At 43.1% G+C, this 27,981-nt stretch overlaps 1 protein-coding gene across 1 annotated transcript; it reads right to left on the bottom strand.

Moving 5' to 3' along the window:
- Positions 1-29: 29 nt before the first annotated feature.
- rhpn1 (rhophilin, Rho GTPase binding protein 1) lies at positions 30-24,613 on the bottom strand. The gene is made up of 16 exons (XM_014123290.2): positions 24,318-24,613; positions 23,964-24,054; positions 20,093-20,208; positions 17,409-17,537; positions 16,143-16,218; positions 15,928-16,005; positions 15,045-15,169; positions 12,206-12,372; positions 11,865-12,052; positions 3,521-3,677; positions 3,133-3,255; positions 2,748-2,942; positions 2,566-2,642; positions 2,321-2,467; positions 2,051-2,203; positions 30-1,267 (listed from the first exon to the last, which is right to left on the bottom strand). Exons 1-16 carry the CDS (start codon positions 24,341-24,343, stop codon positions 1,058-1,060), a joined length of 2,058 nt encoding a protein of 685 aa, XP_013978765.1. The 5' UTR covers positions 24,344-24,613; the 3' UTR covers positions 30-1,057.
- Between the last annotated feature and the right edge of the window lie 3,368 nt (positions 24,614-27,981).

Genomic DNA, 27,981 nt, shown 5'->3' with positions numbered 1-27,981 from the left:
CTTAAAAGTCCTTCTTTAACCCGTCTCCGCCGCTCATCTACACTGATTGAAGTGGATTTAACAGGTGATCATAACTTTCACCTGGATTCACCTGGTCAGTCTCATGGAAAAAGCAGGTGTCTGTAATGTTTTGTCCACTCAGTGTATAACCATTGAAGTACTTTGTAGGTAGTCATTTGTACTCAACTATCAAACAGAAACAAAGGACTTTACATCAACCACTCTAGAACACTGGTAGGAGAATGGAATGCAGTGCCATGGCTACAGCTATACATTCTCTGCTTCAACAAGCTGCATAATGCTCTAACTTGAGGAAGTGAGGGCTAAACTCAGGTCCTGAATGGATGTCCTTGTTTTTACTGTTGAGTTGAGCGACCTGGTTAGAACTGGAGTGGAACAGCAGGACTCTGGGATACAGTAAAACATGTTTAACATTAAGACCAGTGGTGTAGTGGAGGGTAAACACCAAAAACGTAAAAGCTGTTTGTGCACCTTTTTTTTTACGGGAGCATTTACCCAGCTTTTGCAGAAAAGAATGCATTGAAAGTATACAAAACATTATTATTCTCTACAAAAGGCGATTAGTGTTTATACACCTATATTTTCACTGATTAAGACATGTGGTCTTTGGATCAGCGGCTGTAGTTTGACATTGAGTCTTCTTCCATCTGTAAAATAGTAAGCTACAATAACACTGGGCCCCAACATGTAGCCTATTTTGGGACGTCATTTACATGGTCTCAACTCCCTCAGCGACAGATACATGCAGTCACCTGCTTTCTAAAACGGTTTCTCTGCAGATGAAACTGCTGTAATCTGGACCAAGCATCCTCTTTTCCTACGATCCTCCTCTTCCTCTCCTTGCTTTGATGCTATAACACATTCAATATCCAGTCATTTACAACACACCCTTGTATTGTAACATGTCCACCTGTCATTCCCTGAGTGGTTTGTCTATCTATCTATGGCACAGTCTGAAATGGCACCCTATTCCCTAGTGCACTACTTTTGGCTGGTAGTGCACTGTTTGGAATAGACTAACATGTCTGCTGTGCCCTCAGTACATGGACTCACTGTCCCGAAGGTTTCCAAACGGCAGACTGAAGGTGCTGCCCAGTCTCTTGGTGGCTCTGCCTCCTCCCCCATTCTTCTTCCTGTTCCAGTTGAGTAAGGGGGCGGTGCTCTGCCCCTTAGCCCTGCCCATGGTCCGTTGCCGAGCATTCGCTTCGTCTCCGCTGGGGGAGAGCATCACTTGCCTCCTATCCACCTGAACACACACACACATTAATGAGATGTAACACACACTATCTTTTACATCTCGTGTGTGTGTGTGTGTGTGTGTTACATCTCATTAATGTGTGTGTGTTACATCTCATTAATGTGTGTGTGTTACATCTCATTAATGTGTGTGTGTTACATCTCATTAGTGTGTGTCAGGGCTTTACAGCCCAACCATTTTATTTGCATATGCGCCTAAATCTTTGGCTTGTGTGACCTGGAATTGTTATTTAGGAGCACCAGTACGCCTAGAAAGATGAACGATTTAATATTTCAAATATTTGTCATCGTGCGCCTACATCACTTTGTGTGCACCTGCATTTTTCAACTTAGGGGCACGTTCCCTTGTAACACACACACTTTATCTTTTACAAGGGAACGTGCCCCTAAGTTGAAAATTGCAGGTGCACACAAAGTGATGTAGGCGCACGATGACAAATATTTGAAATATTAAATCGTTCATCTTTCTAGGCGTACTGGTGCTCCTAAATAACAAGGTCACACAAGCCAAAGATTTAGGCACATATGCAAATAAAATGGTTGGGCTGTAAAGCCCTGACACACACTAATGAGATGTAACACACACACACACACACTAATGAGATGTAACACACACACACACACACACACTAATGAGATGTAACACACACACTAATGAGATGTAACACACACACACACACACACACACACTAATGAGATGTAACACACACACACACTAATGAGATGTAACACACACGCACGCATCCAAGCATAAAGACACAACCACCCCTACCTGTGTGTCGTGTGTGTGCAGTGTGATGATGCTGAGTTGTACTCCTCTGTCGCTGCAGCTCTTCAGGATGTGGACCACCTCTCCATGTTTAGCCCACTTAAAGTCCTCTCCATCCACCGCCACTATATAGTCCCCCTCCCTCAAACCTGCCTCCTGAGAAAACACACAGTATATTTCATTGCTGCATGAAAAACTGTACAATTTCCATTGGAGAATCTTAGGACATACGAAATCAGAGGGTTAAGATGAGACAGGGTGCTTCCATCTCACCTGGGCACATCCCCCCGGCACCACTCCAGCCACAAGGACAGGAGAGTCTCCTCTAAGAGTCAGCCCCAGACCCCCATCCCCTCGCTGGAGACTCACCACACGCACCGGCCCCCAGCGTGCCCTCGCACAGAACACTGACAGGGGTCCCTGCAGCGCACACACACAGAGACAGGGATACCATCATCAACTTCAAAACCTTATGATTTTAATGATGACAAAGAAAATGTTTTGTCTCCCTCTCTTACCAGCCTTTGGAAGATGTCAGTGACTGGGACAGTGGAGAAGTTGGGTGCTGTGATGTCTGGTTTGTGCTGGGTTTGAGCTGAGGGACAACAATCACTTACTACTATGTTGTATGTTCAGTAGCTCTAATACACAGACCTCTCACTCACTGACTCACAAAAACCACACTCCTTCCCTCACTCACAGTGTATCTCGGGGGCCTCTGCAGTCTCTTCAAAGTCGTCCTCTCGGTCCATCTCAGAGTATTTGTCCAGGGAGCGTTTGTACACGAAAGAGAGCACCTCCTGTAGAATATCCATCTTCCTCAGGATCTTACATAGACCATGTACTCTCATAGCCTCCTCATGTCTGATCACTGCACAACGCAGGTGGGCCTTCCCTACAGCATGAGCACACACACACACACACACACACACACACACACACACACACACACACACACACACACACACACACACACACACACACACACACACACACACACACACACACACACACACACACCTTTAGTAGGCACTCACAATGACCATGCAGAAAAATCAAATATCTTTGTGTGTGTGTGTACTCACCCAGTTTGCGTCTGTCCTCAGGGTCTCTGAGCACCTGGCTGAGTGGGGGTCCAGCAGGAGTACTGACATGGAACTGGAAGAGAGCCTTCGCTGACTCTTCGTCACCCCCTTCCTCAATGGACTCTACAGAACATGACAGACACTTTTATCCAAAGTGACTTACAGTACAATGACTGCATCCATTTTATGTATGTGCAGGGGGGAAAAAAATCCACCACATACATACACACACACACACACACACACACACACACACACACACACACACACACACACACACACACACACACACACACACACACACACACACGTCATGCTCGCACCAACTGACACACACACACACGTTCTCCTAAAGCATCATCCTTAACAGATACACACAGGTACTTACGGGTGTGGTCACAGAGAGCGACAGCAGCATTGTAGTGGGAGAGGGCTCTAAAGTGTTCTGCTTTCACTTGAACCATGGAGGCCCAGGAGAATGGGACATAGTCCTTCACAAGGGTCTGAGACATGGTCTGGAGTACCAAGCTATACACATCAGATACCTAGAGAGAGATTAAGAGAGAGATGAAAGAGAGATGCTCAGCAGGCTCTGCTCACACTTACTGGTCTGAAGCAAAACCACATGACTGACATTGGATACTTTATAGAACACAAAGCCTGGAATTGCCATGGACTGAGGTCATCTGCCTTTGGCCTAAAGAGCAGGAACCTGGACTGCAAAGACATTTGAAATACAGACATCGTCATCCGACAAGAAACATGGTATAGAAGAGATGGACCCACTGGTTGCCCTCTAGGTTACAGAGAGCTGGTAGTCCCATCCACCAAACTACCAGGTGTGAAACAGGGAAGAGACTCAGTGGGTATGCTAACTTGGTATAGAGCAGACCTAACACACTATTAAATTAGTCAAAACAGGAACATTTTACAACATGACCAACAAAAACAGATAACTCCTGCAGCTCTGTTGCACGCTGGGTATGTACATAGTCAATTGTAGGCTTAGAGGAGACTCCTATGGTAGGTACACCTATAGCTCATCTCTTGGCTGTAGTACTGTAGATTACTTTATCATCAGCCTCAACCCAGAGTCTTTCAGAGCGTTCAGTCAGCCCACTGACACCACAGCAAAATCACAATCTACTTGAACAGAGCAATAAATCAACCATGAGGCATCGAAGCAGAACAAACTGCATACTAATAAGAAATGCTACAGATGGAAAGAAGGCCGTGTAGAAACCTACCAAAAAATTATTGGCCAACAACAAATCTTATCCCTCCTAGACAAAATGTTTTTCTGCAATAGGGAAGAAGGTGTAAACTTAGCAGTTGGAAGCCTGAACAATATTTGACCTATCAGCTAACATATCACACTTTAATTCCGTCAGAAAACCTAACACAACGAACAATGAGAAATGGTTTGTTGAAGAATGTGAAAACCTAAGAAAGTAATTGAGAAACCGATCCAACAAAAAACACAGAACCACAACGTCAGCTTACGCCTTCACTATGGTGAAACACTAAAACACAGAAATAGACTTAGAAAAAAAAGGAACAGCACATAAGAAAACATCATTGTGATTGAAGAATCCATAGAATCAAAATACTTCTGGGAAGATTGGAACACTAAACAAACACGAAGAGCTATCTAAAATGGAGATAAATGGCCGATAAGGTTGAAGTGGTTTAACAAAGAACCCAAAACATATACGTGATTATTTACAAAATGTAGAATCTGTTATTAAAGACTACCACAACCCACTGGATTCCCCAATTACATTGGATGAGCTACAGGACAAAATACAAACCCTCCAACCCAAAAAGGACTGGTGTTTATGGAATACTAAACGAAATGATAGAATTTGTAGTCTGTATATTCTAATTGGCTATTCCATACATTTTTTAGGGGGTAGATCAGCTTTAATATTGCAGAGATTGTAGCTTCCATCAATGTAATTGTCTGCATCACTTCCAATCCCCCATATTCTTTTTTTTTTTTTTTTTCAGTCAAAAGTTGAAAACTACTCATTCAAGGATTATTTTCCTTCATTTTTTTAATTGTATACATTGTAGAATAATAGTGAAGACATCACAACTATGAAATAACACATATGGAATCATGTAGTAACCAAAAAAAAAAAAAAGTGTTCAATCAAAATATATTTTATATTTGAGATTCTTCAAAGTAGCCACCCTTTGCCTTGACAGCTTTGCATACTCTTGGCAATCTCTCAATCAGGATCATGAGGTAGTCACCTGGAATGCATTTCAATTAACATGTGTGCCTTGTTAAAAGTGAATTTGTGGAATTTCTTTCCTTCTTAATGCGTTTGAGCCAATCAGTTGGTTTGTGACAAGGTAGGGGTTGTATACAGAAGATAGCCCTATTTGGTAAAACACCAAGTCCATATTATGGCAAGAACAGTTCAAATAAGCAAAGAGAAATGACAGTCCATCATTACTTTAAGACATGAAGCTAGGTCAGTCAATACGGAACATTTCAAGAACTTTGAAAGTTTCTTCAAGTGCAGTCGATAAAACCATCAAGCGCTATGATGAAACTGGCTCTCATGAAGACCGCCACAGGAAAGGAAGACCCAGAGTTACCTCTGCTGCAGAGGATAAGTTCATTAGCGTTACCAGCCCAATTAAATGCTTCAGAGTTTAAGTAACAGACACATCTCAACATCAACTGTTCAGAGGAGACTGTGTGAGTCAGGCCTTCGTGGTCAAATTGCTGCAAAGAAACCACTACTGAAGAACACCAATATGAAGAGACTTGCTTGGGCCAAGAAACACAAGCATTTAATTTATCTTTTTAACTAGGCAAGTCAGTTAAGAACAAATTCTTATTTACAATGACGGCCTAGGAACAGTGGGTTAACTGCCTTGTTCAAGGGCAGAACGACAGATTTTTACCTTGTCAGCTCGGGGATTCGATCTAGCAATCTTTCAGTTACTGGCCCAACGCTCTAACCACTAGGCAATCTGCCGACATTAGACCGGTGGAAATCTGTCCTTTGGTCTGATGAGTGAGATTTTTGGATCCAACCGCCATGTCTTTGTGAGACGCAGAGTAGGTGAATGGATGATCTCCGCATATGTGGTTCCCACCATGAAGCATGGTGGAGGTGTGATGGTGCTTTGCTGCTGACACAGTCTGATTTGTTTAGAATTCAAGGCACACTTAACCAGCATGTATACCACAGCATTCTGCAGCGATACACCATCTAATCTGGTTTGCGCTCAGCAGGACTATCATTTGTTTTTCAACAACACAATGATCCAACACACCTCCAGGCTGTGTAAGGGCTATTTGACCAAGGAGAGTGACCAAGGAGGCAGATGACCTGGCCTCCACAGTCACCTGACCTCAACCCAATAGAGATGGTTTGGGATGAGTTGGACCGCAGAGTGAAGGAAAAGCTGCCAATAAGTGCTCAGCATATGTGGAAACACCTTCAAGACTGTTGGAAAAGCATTCTGTTAGCTGGGTACAATATCTACAGAGCAGGCAGAGTGGGTAGAGGTATTGCCATCCATGTTAAATGCAACCTAGATGTCACGGTGTCCACTTCGACTTCTGTTACGAGACAGTATGATTGCTTAGTTCTAAATGTGGTCCTTGGTCATAATGGACTATTAACGCTAGCGGGAGTTTATCGCCCATCCTCAGCGCCGGTATCTGCTCTATGCAAATTGTCCGAGTTAATGTCTAATTATGCAAACTCTGAATTATTGATTGTCGGATATCTCAATCTGGACTGGCTGATGCCAGCGTCACTTAAATTAAAGACATTTGTAACGAACTGTATAATTCTAAAGAAAAACTATAAACAGTTCTCCGAGCAAGCCTTTCTCCATGACCTTTATTTCTCAGAGCAAGCCTTTATCCATGACCTTTATTTCTCAGAGCTTTTATCCATAAACTGCATAATGGACCCAGTTTTAGCGTTTTCTTTTTGTACATTTTTACCTCCATGGCTGATAAACACAGTCCGTTAAAGCGACTTAAAAACGAACTAATCCTTGGTTCTCCTCTGATTTGAAAATCCTTTTCCTGCAAAAGAATCAAGCATGGGCCTTGGCGAGGAAAACTGCTGAAACAGCTGATTGGCTGCTTTTTATGCAATTGAGGAATAAAAAAGGCAAAAATCTTGGTATTTTCTTAGTCTGCTGGTGATCCCTCTAAATTATGGAAAACCGTTAACTTTAGGAAAGGGGGGCAGTATTGAGTAGCTTGGATGAAAAACATGCCCAAAGTAAAATGCCTGCTACTCAGGTACAAAAGCTAGAATATGCATATAATTAGTAGATTTGGATAGAAAACACTGAAGTTTCTAAAACTGTTTGAATGATGTCTGTGAGTATAACAGAACTCATATGGCAGGCAAAAACCTGAGAAAAGAATCCAACCAGGAAGTGGGAAATCTGAGGTTTGTAGTTTTTCAAGTGATTGCCTATCCAGTATAGTGTCTGTGGGGTCATATTGCACCTTCTAAGGCTTCCACTAGATGTCAGTCTTTAGAACCGTGTTTCAGGTTTCTACTGTGAATGGGAAGAGAATAAGAGCTGATTCAGTCATGTGTCTGGAAAATTGGCATGAGCTCAAACATGCGCACAGCTGTGAGAGCGAGCTGCCTTTCCTTTCAATTCTAAAGACAATGGAATTGTCCAGTTGGAATATTATTGCAGATTTATGATAAAAACATCCTAAAGATTGATTCTATACATCGTTTGACATGTTTCTACGAACTGTAATGGAACTATTTTGACTTTGTCTGGACTAAACTCGCGCGCTTAGTGAATTTGGAGTGCTGGACTAAACATGCAAACAAAATGGAGGTATTTGGACATAAAGATGAACTTTATCGAACAAAATAAACATTTATTGTGGAACTGGGACTCCTGGGAGTGCATTCTGATGAAGCTCATCAAAGGTAAGTGAATATTTATAATGTTATTTCTGACTTCTGTGGCGGTTATCTGTAAGGCTTGTTTTGATGTCTGAGCGCTGTACTCAGATTATTGCAAAGTTTGCTTTCGCCATAAAGCTTTTTTTTTTTTCAATCTGACACAGCGGTTGCATTAAGGAGAAGTTTCTATAATTCTGTGCATAACACATATCTTTTATCAAAGTTTATGAGTATTTCTGTAAATTGATGTGCTCATTCACCGGGAGTTTTGGAGGCAAAACATTTCTGAACATTACAGGCCAATGTAAAATGGGGTTTTTGGATATAAATATGAACTTTATTGAGCAAAACATACATCTATTGTGTAACATGAAGTCCTATGAGTGCCATCTGATGAAGATCAAAGGTTAGTGATTCATTTTAGCTGTATTTCTGGTTTTTGTGACGCCTCTCCTTGCTTGGAAAATGGCTGTGTGGTTTTTCTTGTCTAGGTGCTGTCCTAACATAATCATAATAATAATGCTATGCTTTCGCCGTAAAGCCTTTTTGAAATCGGACACTGTGGTTGGATTAACGAGAAGATCATCTTAAATGGTGTATAATACTTGTATGTGTGAGGAATTTGAATTATGAGATTTGTTGTTGTTTTGAATTCGGCTCTCTGCTATGTCACTGGCTGTTGGCGGGGTGGGACGCTAGCGTCCCACATGTCCTAGAGAGGTTAACTCACTTAAAACGAGGAAATTCAACGTCCCTGCCAAAGCAAATTACGTCGGAATCTGGGATCAGTGACCGAACTGAAAGTTGTGATGTTTTTAATAAGCACTTTATTTCTGCTGGTTTTCTTTTTAAAAGAAGAATGGCCAACATGATCCTGACCGGTCTATTGTTTCAGCCCCTCGGCCTTCACCTGATGTGGAAAACAGTAAGCCCGTTTTTAATTTCCAAAAAGTAATAGAAGAGGTCTTACCTGCACGATCTGCTATGAATCGTAAGAAATCGTTAGGCGCTGACAATCTGGATCCATATTTACTCAAGTGTGCGGCTCCTACAGTTGAAATCTGAAGTTTACATACTCCTTAGCCAAATACATTTAAACTCCATTTCACAATTCCTGACATTTAATCCTAGTAAAAATTCCTTGCTTAGGTCAGTTAGGATCACCACTATTTTAAGAATGTGAAATGTCACAATAATAGGAGAGAATTATTTATTTCAGCTTTTATTTCCTTCATCACATTCCCAGTGGGTCAGAAGTTTACATGCACTCAATTAGTATTTGGTAGCATTGCCTTTAAACTGTTTAACTTGGGTCAAACGTGTCAGGCAGCCTTCCACAAGCTTCCCACAATAAGTTGAGTGAATTTTGGCCCATTCCTCCTGACAGAGCTGATGTAACTGAGTCAGGTTTGTAGGCCTCCTTGCTCGCACACTCTGTTCTACCCACACATTTTCTTTGGGATTGAGGTCAGGGCTTTGTGATGGGCACTCCAATACCTTGACTTTGCCACAACTTTGGAAGTATGCTTGGGGTCATTGTACATTTGGAAGACCCATTTGTGACCAAGCTTTAACTTCCTGACTGATGTCTTGAGATGTTGCTTCAATATATCCACATAATTTTCCTACCTCATGATGCCATCTATTTTGTGAAGTGCACCAGTCATTTCTGCAGCAAAGCAGCCCCACAACATGATGCTGCCACCCCCGTGCTTTAAGGTTGGGATGGTGTTCTTCGGCTTGCAAGCCTCCCCCTTTTTCCTCCAAACATAATGGTCATTATGGCCAAACATTTCTATTTTTGTTTCCTCAGACCAGAGGACATTTCTCAAAGTATGATCTTTGTCCCCATGTGCAGTTGCAAACCGTAGTCTAGCTGTTTTATGGTGGTTTTGGAGCAGTGGCTTCTTCCTTGCTGAGGTTTCAGGTTATGTCGATATAGGACATAACCTGTGGATATACTGTGGATATAGATACTTTTGTACCTGTTTCCTCCAGCATCTTCACAAGGTCCTTTGCTGTTGTTCTGGGATTGATTTGCACTTTTTGCACCAAAGTACATTCATCTCTAGGAGACAGAACGCATCTCCTTCCTGAGCGGTATGACAGCTGCGTGGTCCCATGGTGTTTATTGTACTATTGTTTGTACAGATGAACGTGGTACCTTCAGGCAATTGGAAATTGCTCCCAAGGATGAACCAGACTGGTGGAGGTCTACAAATCTTTTTTCCCCCTGAGGTCTTGGCTGATTTCTTTTGATTTTCCCATGATGTCAAGAAAGGAGGCACTGAGTTTGAAGGTAGGCCTTGAAATATATTCACAGGTACACCTCCAATTGACTCAAATGATGTCAATTAGCCTATCAGAAGCTCCTAAAACATGACATAATTTTCTGGAATTTTCCAAGCTGTTTAAAAGGCACAGTCAACTGAGTGCATGTAAACTTCTGACCCACTGGAATTGTGATAGTGAATTATAAGTGAAATAATCTGTCTGTAAACAATTGTTGGAAAAATGACTTGTGTCATGCACAAAGTAGAGGTCCTAAATGACTTGCCAAAACTATAGTTTGTTAATAAGAAATTTGTGGAGTGGTTGAAAAACGAGTTTTAAATGACTCCAACCTAAGTGTATGTAAACTTCCGACTTCAACTGTATATATTAATACATTGGCGAGGGCACTAGAACAGTCTGCTGAACCCGGGCCCACCCTACTGAAATCTAATGTCTACCGTTTGCAGATTATCTGGTGCTTCTGTCCTCAGCCAAGGAGGGCCTACAGCAGCACCTAGATCTTCTGCACAGACTGTCAGACTTGGGCCCTGACATTGAAGGTATAGCAGAACTAGGACTATACCCACTAGTTATCAACATCCAGAAAAGAGCTGTTTAATTCTATAACCACCTAAAAGGAAGCGATGCCCACACATTCCAACACAAATCCCTCACCTACAGAGAGATGAACCTAGAGAAGAGTCCCCTCAGACAGGTGAGCCCCAGGACAGAAACACATTTAGACAAAACCAAATTATAAGAAAGCAAAAAGATAACTATTTGACACACTGGAAAGAATAAAAAAAACAGGAATGCTATTTGGGCTTAAACAGAGTACACAGTGGTAGAATACCTGACCACTGTGACTGACCTTAAATTAAGAAAATCCTTGACTATGTACAGACTCAGCATAGAAGGCTATTGAGAGAGGCCGCCAAAGCGTGTCATCTCGAGAGCCAGGTTTGCCTATGTGCCCACAAAATGAAGTGGAAACTGAGTTACTTCCTAACCGCCAGACAAAAAATGTATGACCACATTAGAAAACACATATTTCCCACAGCTCAGACACAAAGAATGTGAAAACAAATTAAACATTGATAAACTCCAATATCAGTTAGGCGAAATACCGCAGTGTGCCGTCACAACAGCAAGATTTGTGTCCCATTGCCATGAGAAAAGGGCAGCCAGTGGAGCACAAACATTGTAAATACAACCTATATTCATCTAGTTATTTATTTTCCCTTTCATACTTCAACTACTTGCACATTGTTACAACACTGTACATAGCCAATAATATAACATTTGAAATGTCTATATACTTTTAAAACTTGTGTAATGTTGACCGTTTCCCTTGTTTATTCCATTTCCTTCAGCAATGTAAAACATATGTTTCCCATGCCAATAAAACTCTTTGAAATGTAATTTTGAGAAAGAGAGAAAGTCAGGAGAACGTAAGAGAAGTCTTAAACAAGGGCACTGGATGAAGGTATTGTGCACCAGTGAGTATAACATGTTTGACACACACACACGTCCCCTCACCCGTGCGGCCTCCTTTGCCACTTGTAGCTGGGTGATGAAGTGCGTGTCCTGAGTTGTGAGTGTGACTCTTTCGAACACACACTCCTGCACCTGGGCAATCATCAGGCGGACCAGCATGCATAGTGACGGGCCACTCATATCCAGACTGGGAGCGTTGGAGAAGTTCTCCTTCAGGTAGTTAAATGCACCTGGACACACACACACACAAACAGCTTTTACCAGTATGTTGAAACACAGTAATGACAGAGGAAAAGCAAAGCGCAACCAGAAGGTGTGTGTGTGTGTGTGTGCACGCGCACATCACATGCCATGTTAATGTGAGTGTAAGAATGTGTGGTTACCTGCAGCTCTCTGGAAGGCGTCTATAGCCCGGTCTATGCCAGCTGTAGCAGAGCGGTCCTGTCTGGCTCCTATCTGTGTGTAGAGAGCCCCCACGTTGAACAGCACACTGCCCTTCTCAAACGCCAACGCACGCTGGCACGACGGCACACCTGTCAGAGAGTCATACCTAGACACAGAGCGGGGGATGGGCAGGTGTGAGAGCGAGGGAGGGGCAGTTGAGTCTCAGAACGTTCCCACAGCCCACTGACACCTCATCAGATAAGTCTACTTGAACAGAGCAATAATCATGAGGCATCAAAGCCAAAAGAAACTGAATAATATTAAGAAATGCTATAGATGGAAGGAAAATAGTGCGGAAATGAACAAATTCAATCCCTTTCAGACAACTTCCTGGACAAAACATTCCACTGAAATAGTGAAGGTGTTTAACTTGGCAGTAGAAAACCTAAACAGTATATTTGACCTCTCAGCTTCCCCATCAAATCTAAATGTCAAGCGGACAACCTAAAAATTGACAACAATGACACATTTTGATGAAGAATGCAAAAACCTAAGAAAGAAATTGAGAAACCTATCCAACCAAATACAGAGACCCAGAAAACCTGAGCCTGCAACTTCACTATGGTGAATCACAAACAATATGGAAATACACTACGGAAAGAGATGTAACAATACATCAGAAATCAGCTCAATGTAATTGAAGAATCTAAACCACTTCTGGGAAGATTGGAACACACTAAACAACATTGAGTTATCCATCCAAAACAGAGATGGATAAATATGGTATGGATAAACCACTTCTCTAATCTTTTTGGCTCTATAACAAAGAACACAGCAAAAACATACACACGATCAAACACAAATCTTTGAATATCAACTATTAAAGACTGGAGAATCCAGTGGTTATGGCAATTACACTGAATGAACTACAGCACAAAATACAAACCCTCCAACATAGTCACCCTGCACACCCTAATTGTCAAACAAACCAAAACAAAGACAAAGTCACCCCATGCTTTGTTGATTTAAACAAAAAGCTTTACTCCATTTGGCATGAGGGTCGGCTATACAAAATTGATGGAAAGCGGTGTTGGGGAAAAACATTCCAACATACAAAAAAATCCATGTATACAAACAAGTGTGGTTAAAATTAGCAAAAAACATACATTTCTTTGCACATGGCCATGGGGTGAGACAGGGATGCAGCTTGAGCCCCACCCGCTTCAACATATTTCAACAAATTGGCGAGGGCTCTAGAACAGTCTGCAGCATCCGGCTAGAATCTGAAGTCAAATGTCTGATGATCTGGTGCTTCTGCCCCCAACCAAGGAGGGCCTACAGCAGCACCTAGATCTTCTGCACAGATTCTGTCAGACCTGGGCCCTGGCAGTAAATCGCAGTAAGACAAAAATAATGGTTGTTCCAAAAAAGGTGCAGTTGCGAGGACCACAAATACAAACTAGAGCCAACAAAACACTATACATACCTCGGCCTAAACATCAACGCCCCAGGGAACTTCCGCAAAGCTGTGAACGATCTGAGAGACAAGGCAAGAAGGGCCTTCTACACCATCTAAAGTAACATAAAATTCAACATACCAAATAAGATCTGGAAAAAAAAGAAGAATTGAATCGGTTATAGAACCTATTGTCCTTTATGGTTATGAGGTCTGGGGTCCGCTCACCAACCAAGAATTCACAACAACAACAAAAAAGAGAGAAAAAAAAGGGACAAACACCAAATTGAGGCTATGCACAAATATCCTCAGTGTACAAATTAAAACACCAAATAATGCTTGCAGAGCAGAATTAGGCCGATACCAGCCAATTATCAAAATTCAGAGAAGAGCCGTTAAACTCTACAACCACCTAAAAGGAAAAGATTCCCAAACCTTCCATAACAAAGCCATCACCTACAGCGAGATGAACCTGGAGATGACCAAGCTGGCTCTGCTCACAAACAGACCCCACAGAGCCCCAGGACAGCAACATAATTAAACCCAACCAAATCATGAGAAAACAAAAAGATAATTCTTTCCAATGTGTCAAGTAATTAACAAAAAAACAGAGCAAATGAGAATGTTATTTGGTCCTAAACAGAGAGTACACAGTGTCAGAATACCTGACCACTGACTGACCCAAACGTAAGGAAAGCTTTGACTATGTACAGACTCAGTGAGCATAGCCTTGCTATTGCGAAAGGCCGCCGTAGGCAGACCTGGCTCTCAAGAGAAGACCGCCTATGTGCACACTGCCCACAAAATGAGGTGGAAACTGAGCTGCACTTCCTAACCTCCTGCCAAATGTATGACCATTTTAGAGACATATTCCCTACAGATCACACAGACCCACAAAGAATTCAAAAACAAACCCAATTTTGATAAACTCCATATACATTGGGTGAAATACCACAGCATGCCAACACAGCAGCAAGATGTGACCTGTTGCCACAAGAAAAGGGAATCCAGTGAAGAACAGACACCACTGTAAATACAACCCATATTTCTGTGTATTTATTTTCCCTTTTGTACATCATTATAACACTGTATATATACACACATAATATGACATTTAAAATGTCTATTCCTTTGGAATGTTTGTGAGTAATGTTCACTGTTTATTTCACTGTTTTGTTTATTATCCATTTCACTTGCTTTGGCAATGTTAACATAGGTTTCCAATGCCAATAAAGCCCTTTGAATTGAGAGAAGGGAGAGAAACAGAGGATGAGACATGAGAGAGAGGAGTAAGAGACCTGTGAGGGTGTGTGTGCGTGCATGCATGTATGTGGTGGGTTGCAGTGTGTGTGTGTATGCGCACGTCTGGTTTGGGTGTGTACCAGTGGAAGTGGACTCCTAGTGTTCTGTGTGAGGGGAAGAACCTCTGGTCCAGGTAGTACAGCTGGTTATAATACTCCATCAGAAGCTCCAAACCTGCTTCATTACGACTGGGGGTACGCATGGCCTGTTGACAACAAACACACAATTAATATGCACATTAACACAACATGGAATAACAACATACATATAACATGGATATTTACAGCCACTGAGGATCAACCAGTCAGCCAATAGTCACTGAGTACATTTACATGCACAGTAATAATTGGATATTAAAATGATTATGGCAGTAGTCAGATTACACAATAGTCATGTAAACACCTTACTCTGCTTATCTTAATTTGCGTAAAGTCCAAATCGAATTAAACGTATGTCAATTAAAACACCTGGTTTTCTGAGCAATCTTTCAAATCATTAGGACATGTAAACACCTTAAAAAAAGAAATAGGCATTCCAGCTGTGCATGTGCTAGCACCAGCCGAGAGCCTTCCTCTTTAGCGACGTGAGTTCGGAACAACTGAAGTCTTAGAAGTAATTTTCACATACAAACTTTATATGTCCGAACTCAGAATCAAATATGATTCCCAAAAATAACATGGCCACTGTGGTAAAATCTTTATTTTGATTGGTGATTTTCTGCATTTATCAGTGTCATCAGGTAGCCTGATTTCAGATGTGTCCATTTAAACAGGATTATTAGGGAAAGCATTCTTCTTGCAAAGCATGTAAAGGTTATAATCGAACTATTATATTAATCTGACCATCCATTATAATCATGTTATTGTGTGCATGTAACCATACTCAATGTCATACATCCACTAGGTGGAAGCATCTTCAACAGCATGAGCAGTTAATTAGCATTTCAAGCTGAGGGTATCTAACCTGTCTGAGCTCCATTAACTCCTTGATCTCCTTCTCAAACAAAGAGCTGTCCTCTCCATAGTGCTCACAGATAATGTCCTGACAGAGTGACGAAAAATAAGAGATACATTTTAAAACACATCTTTATTTTAAATAAAGTGAGTACTGAGAACGAGCAAGAGATATTATCCATTGTCCTCACCTTGAGGGAGGCCGTAAGGTCCTATCGTCCTTACCTTGAGAGGGACAGTGAGGTCCACTTCCTTGGTCTCCTTCAGACCCAGTGGGATCATGGGAACATTGATGGCTTCACTTAAGGAGAGAGACCAACACGTGTTAAATGACATTTGTCACAAACCTCCACAGAAAAACCAAAACCTCCCTGGCCATATTACTACAGTAACTATATTGGCCAGTAGCCCCTCACTCCTCTAATACCACAACACAGTGCATTAACTCCACCCCTCCCCATGGGGTAATTAATGACAGTAATCACAGGATTTGTCCCCCTCGTGACCCTGAGCTTCAGCTAGGATGGAAGAAATCTCAGAACTGTGCCTGGCCAACACACACACACACACACACACACACACACACACACACACACACACACACACACACACACACACACACACACACACACACACACACACACACACACACACACACACACACACACACACACACACACACACAACTGGCATTCCAGGCCACTCATTAGGCTATAATTAGAGCAAATAGGCCATCGCATTGTGTGTTCGCACCCTGCACCAGGGTGTGTGCTTTTACACCAGGCTGATCACTAGAAACAGACTTCAATTTAGGACGTTTTAAAAAAGGTCCTGAGAATGGAGATATGCCTTCATTGGCACTCACAAAACAAAAATAGCAATATTATTGCCCAGCACTGGTGCGAACTCATGCTACTCTGATCACTGCACCATGGCAGTTCACAATGCTCTAACAAGCCAGGAGAATACTTGATGATACTTCATGGAAACAGCACCTTGTTTTGTGAAGCCTTCCCCAAACCATGGCCCTAACCTTAAAGGAAAACTCCACCAAAAAACTATTCATCCATTGTTGATGGTGTCCCAAAATGTTATGCTGGTCAGCAATCAAGTTGTCAAGATATGTCATTTTCAAAATACAGAAATCATCCCCGTATGACACATCATATGATGCAAAATGCATCACACAGGGATGATTTCTGTATTTTGAAAATGACATATCTTGACAACTTGATTGCTGACCAGCAAAACATTTTTGGACTATGTCAAAAATGGACTAATGAAACAAATACCAAAAGTTCTCAGGTGGAATTTTCCATTAGCCAATTGGAATGAATACCTAAATGTAACCTTTTGATTGGTTTCTGTTTTAACCCTGTAACCATGTGGAATTAACCTTGGTAACCACATGGAATTAATGCGTAAAAAAAGACGTTCATCATACGTCAAATTTCTAAGTGAAACTATGAGATCTTGTTGTTCACATGTTACCTCTCTGTCTGGTAGACCTCCATATTGCTGTTGAGTTCCTCTAGCTCTTCCTTCAGTAGCTGCAGGTTAGAGTTGACAAAGCTCAGCTCTAGAGCCACAGTCTCCTTTACCTTGGTGTTAGTGGTGGCTCTGCAACACAAACATGTTCATATCAGATTTTATTATACAAACACACCATACTAACACAATTTATAAAAATACCATACAGAAACAGGGTAACACATTTTGTCCATGGGCATTTGTCAAATGGACAACAGGCAGCAGTGTGTTTGGTGACATAAGCTTTCGTTATTGTGGATGACTGGCTGATCTGATGTAAACAACGCTAACATTTTAGAACGTTCCTCAAACTCAGAGGCATCACTTCGTTGTCATGGTATCCGACAGACACTTCTCTCCACATCACAGAGATCCCAGTCCACAGTATATAAACACACTGTCCTGTTACACCAGTACACAGTATATAAACACACTGTCCTGTTACACCAGCCCACAGTATATAAACACGCTGTCCTGTTACACCAGCCCACAGTATATAAACACGCTGTCCTGTTACACCAGCCCACAGTAAATAAACACGCTGTCCTGTTACACCAGCCCACAGTAAATAAACACGCTGTCCTGTTACACCAGCCCACAGTAAATAAACACACTGTCCTGTTACACCAGCCCACAGTATATAAACACGCTGTCCTGTTACACCAGCCCACAGTAAATAAACACGCTGTCCTGTTACACCAGCCCACAGTAAATAAACACACTGTCCTGTTACACCAGCCCACAGTATATAAACACACTGTCCTGTTACACCAGCCCACAGTATATAAACACACTGTCCTGTTACACCAGCCCACAGTATATAAACACACTGTCCTGTTACACCAGCCCACAGTATATAAACACGCTGTCCTGTTACACCAGCCCACAGTATATAAACACGCTGTCCTGTTACACCAGCCCACAGTATATAAACACGCTGTCCTGTTACACCAGCCCACAGTATATAAACACACTGTCCTGTTACACCAGCCCACAGTATATAAACACGCTGTCCTGTTACACCAGCCCACAGTATATAAACACACTGTCCTGTTACACCAGCATGCCACCACATATGACATCTTTATCAGCCAATCAGAAGCTCTAATGAGATATACCCCCTCCCCTCCTAGGTTCTCCAATCATCCTTCATTAGTCTCGGTCACTCCCTTTCCCCTCCTCACCCTAGCTCATACCACCACAAACCAGTTCACAGACAACTAAGCGTGTGTGTACACACGTGACTGGCTTTGAACCCGAGAGTCCTGCAGACAGCTGCCCTCCCTGGGAAAATCTTTCTCTGCATGGGAATGGGAAGGGAAAGGTGCAGCAGCTGGACGAGCCTGTTGATTGGTGGCTGACTGGGGGTGCCAGGGGTCTCTGTGATCCAGTCTCAATAGAGGGGAAGGAAGGGACAGGACTGGGTGCTACTAGGGGGGTGGCACCTAAAGTGCAACCATTTAACACGCATATTGGCCTAAATATTTACTGTGCGACCTGGAATTTTAATTTAGGAGCATCAGCTTAAATACCAAATGTCTCAATTTAAGCGCACATGTGCTCCTTGTAAAAAAGGTCAGCATAGAGCCCTGCCATAGTGGTCGTCTCTATAGGGCCAAGCTGCAAATTCTCAAGTAGGACAATTTGATTCATGTTCTAGCCTCAGAGGACTCTGAATCAACTATAAAAAGCTGGTGGGCGGGATACATGGTGCATAACATCTCTACTAATTCAATGACTAGGCTAATCTTATTCTAGATTTCCTGTATGCTAGCTTTTCTCAAAACCTAAAAAAAAACAAGTGAGGGGAGGGAGGGTTGACACATGGGGAGGGTTGGTTTTCTTTCAATTAGCTTGATGTTGTTCATCTTATGACAGCCTGACTCAGCAGCTAAACAGCCCACTGAAGAAAAAGGAAGCACACTGCTCTGCTTTAATTCAGTGCTATGTCTCCTCTCCCCAATCTCCTGCTCCTCATCCTTTCTGATGAATGTGGATGTTAAAGACAGTGTCCAACGTACCATAGCTCTGCTCCTCTACATAACCACTCAGACACACCATGTCCTTCAGTGGCTTCCACAGTAACACAGTACATATACAAGCGTGGGATGAATTTGATGAACTGTTTGAAAGGATCAGAATGACACTAATGCTCTGAGAGGTTGGTTTGATGTGCTATAAAACCCTAGGTCAGCTTTGATGTCCTGCCACCAGCCTCTTTCTTCCTCCTTTCTCTGAAATAAAACCGTAATTACTTTAGAGGAGACAGAATGAGAACAAGCTGTATTATAACTGTACAAGTTCAGACCATCCAACTGGCAAATTATACTTTAAAACTGAGGGGGGGAAAGAATTAACGGAATCAAACCTGCCGATTGACCACACAGAGCCATAAAACAAGGTGGTGTGTTTTAGAGGCGTTCCCCATACACCCTAAAATAGTTTGGTAGATCCATCTGCTAGTTTTATGTGATACAGCTCAATGTTTCCACAGGTAGTGGGGATCTGGGTTCATTCTCCCACCACAGCGGAGGAAGTGGATGTGCCCCAGAGCTACCTGGGAGGACAGTGTACACACAGGATCAGAGACAGTATTTGGCCACTGGTACAATGACCTGTCCCTTTCCTCACCCACCCCAGCTCACCTGAAGAGGTTTTCAGCCCCAGCCCTCATCCTCATCTCTTTGTTGATCTGCTGGTTGATACGAGCTCTACGGTGCTGCAGCTTACTGCGCTGGGTCTGGGAACATGGATCACAACCCTGGAGGAGGGGGGGGAATAGATTGTGGATGATGCATAACATGCTAAAGCACATATGTTTGTCTGTTTGCTTGTGTCTAGGCCCTATTTGTAGTTCTAGTTTACATAAATGTGTGTATAATAAGCGTCTATTAAACACCAACTGCAGGTAAAACAGTACTCCTAGCCGAACAGGTAGGGGTTGGTGGACTGTTCAGCGGATTACATTACAAATCCCTGTAATAAATACATTTACATTTTAGTCATTTAGCAGACGCTCTTATCCAGAGCGACTTACAGTAGTGAATGCATACATTTCATACATTCTTTTCTCTGTACTGGTCCACCGTGGGAATCGAACCCACAACCCTGGCGTTGCAAACACCATGCTCTACCAACTGAGTCACACGGGACCACAGTACAGGGAAAGGAGGACATTTTCTCTTAGTGTTTCATGTAGTTTCACCGATTCCTACTATACATTTCCAAAACTCCCGTTTCTCTGTCTGTTAAATATATATTACATACACCATGGTTAATAAAGGACGGTCTGTATTAAGGCTGTGATGCTGCAGGTTAGACATGCATCTGAGCACCTCGTTAGTTTCCCTCCCTGATTAAGTATGAGTGATTAACCCTTCACACTTGTGTACGGGTTAAAAACGGCAGATTTGAACACCGGTAAGCGCCTAAATTGGAATGCAATGGCTGTACAGTAACGTGCTCTACATGACGTCAGAGTTCAGTGTCTCCACCTCACAGCTCTGTATGGGTTTTGACTGACAGCCGGTCTGAACTTGAGCACGACAAGAAGTTGCCCACATCCCTACCGCTAGTTGGGCAACTTTTGTTGTCCGGGTGAGGGAAATAGTGTAAATTACAAGGACTCAATGCATTTTGAAAGATGAGACATTGAGGATTATAATAAATACCACTTTGATGTCATACAAGCTAACCACACACCCGTGAGTCCAAATGTGCACTTCACATTTCAATATCATAAAACGAATGTAATATAGTGTCAACGTTTATCACTACTATGTTTGATGTACAGTTACAAGATGACATGGCATTATACCCTGGGTTGTCCTGAACACAGTGAACCTGTGCTTTGTTATATTATGAAGAAAATCTGCCGCGAACAACGCACTCACGACTATTCTATGCGCACCAAAATTACAATCTGCTTCTCTGAAGTGCCTTGTGAAAGCCTAACACTTTTTATTTTATTTCACCTTTATTTAACCAGGTAGGCCAGTTGAGAATAAGTTCACATTTACAACTGAGACCTGGCCAAGATAAAGCAAAGCAGTGCGACACAACAGAGTTACACATGGAATAAACAAACGTACAGTCAATAACACAATAGAAAAATCTATATACAGTGTGTGCAAATGGAGTAAGGAGGTAAGGCAATAAATAGGCCATAGTAGCTAAGTACTAAGATAGTATTTTATACATTTAGCTACTCATGTTGGCAATAGAACAAGCTTTCAAATTATTCCCACCTGACCCAGATTGCGATTTATAATGGATGTTTTTGGATTGCGTTAAAACAACAGTTATTGTGTAAAGGCAGGTATGTAGGTCTGTGTTCTAAACACAACTACAAGTGCACTCGCTCTAATTCCTCAACGGCACAGCTAGGAGAGCTCCAAAAAGCACCTTATAGTTGAAGACTTCTTTGAGTCATAAAAGTGCATTGAAATTACTTAGGAACTGTGTACACTTTAGATAAGGTGTGCGGCCACTTGGAAACACCAGTTAGACCGCTTACCCCAAATTCTCCAATCATTTTCTTATGTTACTGAATGTATCCTGAGTATTTTCAGATGTTGTTATCAACAAATGCAGCGAAAAGTACAGTAAATGTAAAATAAACATGAAATTCAGTGTAATGTTTGGATTCAGTCTTGTGTCAGATGAACTGTTGTGTTCTCACCTTTAATCTAATGTTCCCATAATCTCCAAACTCTTCCCATTAAATTGCTACCATGGTTATGCATATGCTCTCCATATTTCTTGTGTTTGAAACATTTCAAATTTGGCCCTATCCATATAGGCCAATTTACACGTGTAAGGGGTTAAGACCACCCTCCTCCATCATAGTTAGGATCAGATAGCCTACAACATTGGCAACAGGATCCCCGTGGCGATGGTTGCCAAGAGACCAAGCCCCAGTAGACCTCAGTCAGTAACCTGCTGTGAGATAAGTCCTTAGACGTCACGGCCCACGGAGCGGAGGAGACTAGGAATACCTCTTACACCTGACCCCTGCCTACGATAGAAATACAGCCACCAAAAGTTAGCAGCGCTCTTTTCTCCAACATTAACTTCATCCCCCCACCACGTCTAGAAGTGGCTAAGATGGGCTCTGAGATCTCATCTTAGAAGACATGAGGCTTGGAAGAGGGGGTGAGCTATCGTCACTGGTAATGGGGTGAGCAATTGCCACTTGCTGCTAGGAGATCAGAGCCTAGATCAGGACTGTACTAGTGTCTGATGATGATGCTGCACCATACTATGAGTAGAGCTGGACTGGGGTCTCAAACCCAGGGCTACCTGTTACAGACACCCGACTCCACTGTAGTCTTCCTTCAGTCTGCTGATAAAGGACAAGACATGTACATGTCTTGCCAACATGTAGGCCTACAATCGTTGGGAAATGAACAGAAAATGACAGTTGATGTTCTGTGGACAGATGCGATAGGACCCCCCCCTAAACCAACCCGCTCTCCATTTCCTTCCCTCTCCCACCTCCCTTCATCCCCCTCTCTGTGAGTTGTTTGTTTTTTGAGCGTGCACCCAGTAATCCTCAGAGTGCTTGTAGGGATTAGGGTGCTAGCCTAGCCATGCTCCAGCAGCCTGCCTTCAGTCCCCTGCTCCATTCTCCCAGTTTAGCCATAGCTGTGCTCCAGTTCCAAGCCTCCAGCCCCAGCTCAGCCATAGCCATGCTTCAGTCCCCTGATCCAGCCTCCCAGCACAGCCAAAGCCCTGCTCCAGTTCCAAGCCTCCAGCTCAGCCATAGCTGTGCTCCAGACCCAGGGCCCCAACCCCAGCTCAGCCATAGCTGTGCTCCAGACCCAGGGCCCCAGCTCAGCCATAGCTGTGCTCCAGACCCAGGGCCCCAGCCCCAGCTCAGCCATAGCGGTGCTTCAGACCCAGGGCCCCAGCCCCAGCTCAGCCATAGCGGTGCTCCAGATCCAGGGCCCCAGCCCCAGCTCAGTCATAGCGGTGCTCCAGATCCAGGGCCCCAGCCCCAGCTCAGCCATAGCTGTGCTCCAGACCCAGGGCCCCAGCTCAACCATAGCTGTGCTCCAGACCCAGGGCCCCAGCTCAGCCATAGCTGTGCTCCAGGCCCAAGCCAGGGGACAGCAGGGGTACAGCAGGGGGTGAAATGGGGTAACTAGGCTCTCCTAGCCACATACCATCAGTACCATGACACCTCCCAACTGGACAGTATCCTACTCCAATCTACCCCCCATGATGCAATAGCAGACCCCCAACCTAAGTCACCAAAAGTTTACCAACATAAGGCAACTCAATGCAGGTCCAGGATACCCCTCAATGAATCTGTGAACGATTCAGTAATTACACTGCATGGAAATGCATGTCAATAATAAATAACTTTGAAGAGTACATATTTGATCTGGTATTGATTTTAATATTATTGTACTGTCATAACAGATGCTGTCAATTTTCCGTTTGGGAAGTGTAATAAACGGTGTTGTAATAAACAGTACCGTGTTTTTGGAACTACAACTGCGTATCCCTCACCTTTCTGATACTCCCGTTGTGACTCCCCTCCTCCATCCGTGCGGGAAGCTCCAACTCCTCGTCTGAGCCAGCGTCAGACATCTCTGTCTCTCTACAACAGAATGTCCCAAGGCCATTCATTTGTACAAAATAAAACCGTCCCTTTTCCTCCCGTTCTACTCTAGCCTACCCTACCAGTTATTGGCACGGCATTTCTACAGCAAGCGGACAGTGTTTAAGTGTTATATGGTGTCTATGGTTGGAACAATATCGAAACTAGAAACAAGTGAACTGGGATTGAATAGATGAGCTCGTTCTACCTAGCGGTTTATGGTAATAGCATAGCATTGTCCCACAACTAAACAGTACACTTGCCTCGTCGCAGGTTCTTCTCCCATCATCAAGCCAGGAAGCTATGCAACTTGTTGCACCAATACTTGCAGGCCAGGGTCTGTTGCGGTGGATGGGAAGAGAGCAAATCAACATAGGAAAGACCCGTAACAAAACAATCACTGTCTTATTTTACAACTTCCACTCGCGCAACTCTCTCACACAAGACAAACGAAATAACTCGTGGCGTGGCTTTATTCCAGGAGGCGGTGTCTTTAAATGCAAAATAACCAATGACATAGCACCTACATTAATTGACGTTGATTTTTACGAATCAAAATATGATATTTCTCTAACTGACAAGTAAAACTGTCCAATTGTGAATCCCATGGGCGAATTACAGTTGCCCATAGCAACGGTTTCCACTATAAACAGTTAACTGTAACTAAATGTAATCTAAAATGTAATCTACGTAATCCCAAAAGTAATTATTTAGAGGACCTTGACCTTAAACAATAACTAGTAATTCTCCATACTACAACAAAGGATAAATTCCCACCTTTCTGTTAAAAATAGCTATACATTGATGAGGTGTAGTCACTTTTGAGGACACAAACTCAATTACACAGTATAAATACGATAACAATATGAAAATATGAAATATTTTACAGTATATGATGTATTTCCTATTCAACAAAACTGTATGAATAAGGGTTGAAATTACTTATCATTTGATTATACTGTATTTAGAAAACTATGAAACTACTAACTATAAGATTTCACCTTCCTTATAACCGTAAAATACGTATCTGTATGTTTAGTGTTAGAGTAAATGTGCATATTTTCTAAAGGTGTCTCTTGATCAAAACATCTGCTCCCATTGCTGTGAACGTCTCATGGAGCTCTATTTTAAGGTGCGTTCGTAAATTCGCTCTGGCTATCTGTTCGATTTCAGAGCACTCTCATCTGAGTGTGGCAAAGCGCAGAACAACTGATGAATTTACTAACGCTCAACACCGGTTAAATATGGCCGGTGTCTGTAAACTTCGGCAGTCTCCAACGATATGGATAACATGAAAACCTCTAAAAGTCTAAGCCGTTGGGGGAGGGGGTTCTAAGATAACTTAATAGATTTTTTTTAAATGGTCATCCCATGGATCATTTAGCAAATAGATTTGGAATTTTTGGACCCCTTTAGGTATTTTATGTAAAAAATGATTTGATAAAATATTGAATTTGGCCTTTACTAGTTTAGCACATAGAAAAGCATTGAATAACACATTTATAAAGACAGGTTTGGAAGTGTCTGTCCTATATCTAGGAGATATAATATTTTGTTTTTTTGGCCACATATTTAACCCCTTATTTTTGTTGCTAAAAAACGACCTCCATACTTACATTTGTTTGTATGAGTTAACTTCAGATGAGCCCAGTGACACTTGTGGGGGTCATAGAGCAAACCATTTTGTGAGAATACCAATTTTGGGGATATCTCATGGTCTGACAAACACCGATGTAGCTCGGCCACCATAGATAGACGCACGGGTGCGTCAATAGACTTAAGAATTAAAACCTATGAATTATTTTAGATTAATGGCTATAAATCGATCTCTGCTATAGTGATTAAACTACTCTCTCCTGCTGTGCTACGACATAAGGATTGCAGGCATGTGCTTTGTCAGTGGCTGTGGCGTAGGGTTCAGGCAAATCCCAGCTTCAAGTGGTTTCAGAATCCTACAATACACATATATTACTGTGTCTGTGGGAACCTGGGCTATCGGTCAATGCAAGCCATTTCGATCTAGGTGTCCACAGATTGATTTATACACGAAAATGTTGGTCGGTACCAGAACCATGCATGTCCCCTAAACTTGACATCTATATAACAAAGCCACAAAGTCAAAATTGGCTATATCATAAAAATGCTGAAAACAAAAATGTAAGGTTAGGGTTAGGCATACGATTGGCAGTGTGGTTAAGGTCAGAGTTAACATAGGGGTTCAGCTTAAAATCACATTTTAAGAACAGAAATTGTAGAAATATAGGCAGGGTTTATGACATTATCGCTGTGTTAACTAGTGATGACCCACAGCAACGCCTAGACCTAGGCATCGAAAGGAAAGCCCTCGGTGGGCTGTCACTAAATTATGAAAACTAAAATTCTCCTTTTTAAAGATAGGCGGGGTTTAGCCATAATTATGACTTTGTGGCTGTGGTAACTAGTGACGACCCCTTGGTTGGGAAGCATGCTCATGATGATAGAACGCACAGAATGGAACCAGCAGAATCCAAATCCATCGGATGTTGTCACGACTTCCGCCGAAGTCGGCTCCTCTCCTTGTTCGGGCGTTGCTCGGTGGTCAACGTCAACGGCTTTCGAGCCATCGCCGCTCCATTTTTCATTGTTCCATTTGTTTTGTCTTGTTCCCTGCACACCAGGTTTTCATTCCTCAATCAATCTACATGTATTTATTCCTCTGTTCCCCATCATGTCTTTGTGTAAGATTGTTTGTGTTACGTGTATTTTGTCTATTGGAAATTTTGTTACGCGCCAGACATTTGTCTATGTTCTGTGTTTTGGGCACATTGTTTGTGCTTTTGCTATTTTACCAGAATAAAGTGTGCGCCTGTTCACTTGACTCTGCTCTCCTGCACCTGACTTCACCTCCAGTACACATCCAGTGACAGAATCTTACACCCACCATGGAGTCAGTAGGAGCAGGTGCCCCGGTCAGAGGAGTCGAGGAATGCGTCCAGGAACACGCGGCTATGCTCCATCATCTCGGTGCCATGATGGATCGCGTTGTCCAGACTATGGACCGCTGGGAGAGACAGGAAGTCTCTCCAGCGCCTAGACCAGCTCAACTGGGGTTATCGCTACCCGTCAGTGCACAGTGCCAGGGGTTCCTGTTACAACTGGACCTATACCTGGCCACCGTTCACCCAGCTCCCTCAGGAAGGGAGAGAGTATCCGTCCTCGTCTCATGCCTCTCGGGGAGAGCTCTGGAGTGGGCAAACGCCGTGTGGGGAGAAGAAGACGCGGCATTGGACCACTTCGAGGAGTTCACCCGCCGCTTCTGGGCCGTCTTCGACCATCCGCCCGAAGGTAGAGCGGCGGGGGAACGACTTTTCCATTTGAGGCAGGGGACGAGGAGCGCACAGGATTTCGCGGTGGAGTTCCAGAACTTGGCCGCCGGAGCAGGATGGAACAACAGGGCCCTCATCGACCACTATCGATGCAGCCTATGTGAGGACGTCCGACAGGAATTGGCCTGCAGGGATGCCACCATCACCTTTGACCAACTGGTGGATCTGTCCATCCGGTTGGATAACCTGCTGGTCATCCGTGGATGTCCTGAGGGGGCTCTGTCGATTCCATCTCCCAGCACTCCCGCTCCGGTGCCCATGGAGTTGGGAGGGGCTGCACGTAGGGAGGCTGGAGGAGGGGCCTTCACGTGCATCATCTGTGGCCGCAGAGCGCACACTGCCGGTCGGTGCTGGGTTGGTCTCTCTGGGAGTCGAGGCAGCAAGCAGGGCACTCTGACATCACCCCAGGTGAGTCTGCACCACTCTCAGCCAGAGTCCTCTGTTGTCCAGCTGTTTGTACCTGTTTGTTTCCCTGAGTTCTCCCCGCATTCCCAGTGTTATGGATACAAGTGTGTATCCTGTGTATTTCTTTTCTCTCCTTCTCCCCTCACAGGTGACAATC

Source organism: Salmo salar, chromosome ssa10 (assembly GCF_905237065.1).
Source record: "Salmo salar chromosome ssa10, Ssal_v3.1, whole genome shotgun sequence".
Lineage (NCBI taxonomy): Eukaryota > Metazoa > Chordata > Actinopteri > Salmoniformes > Salmonidae > Salmo > Salmo salar.
Note: the sequence above shows the minus strand (reverse complement) of the source record. Positions and strands in the feature narration are given on the sequence as shown.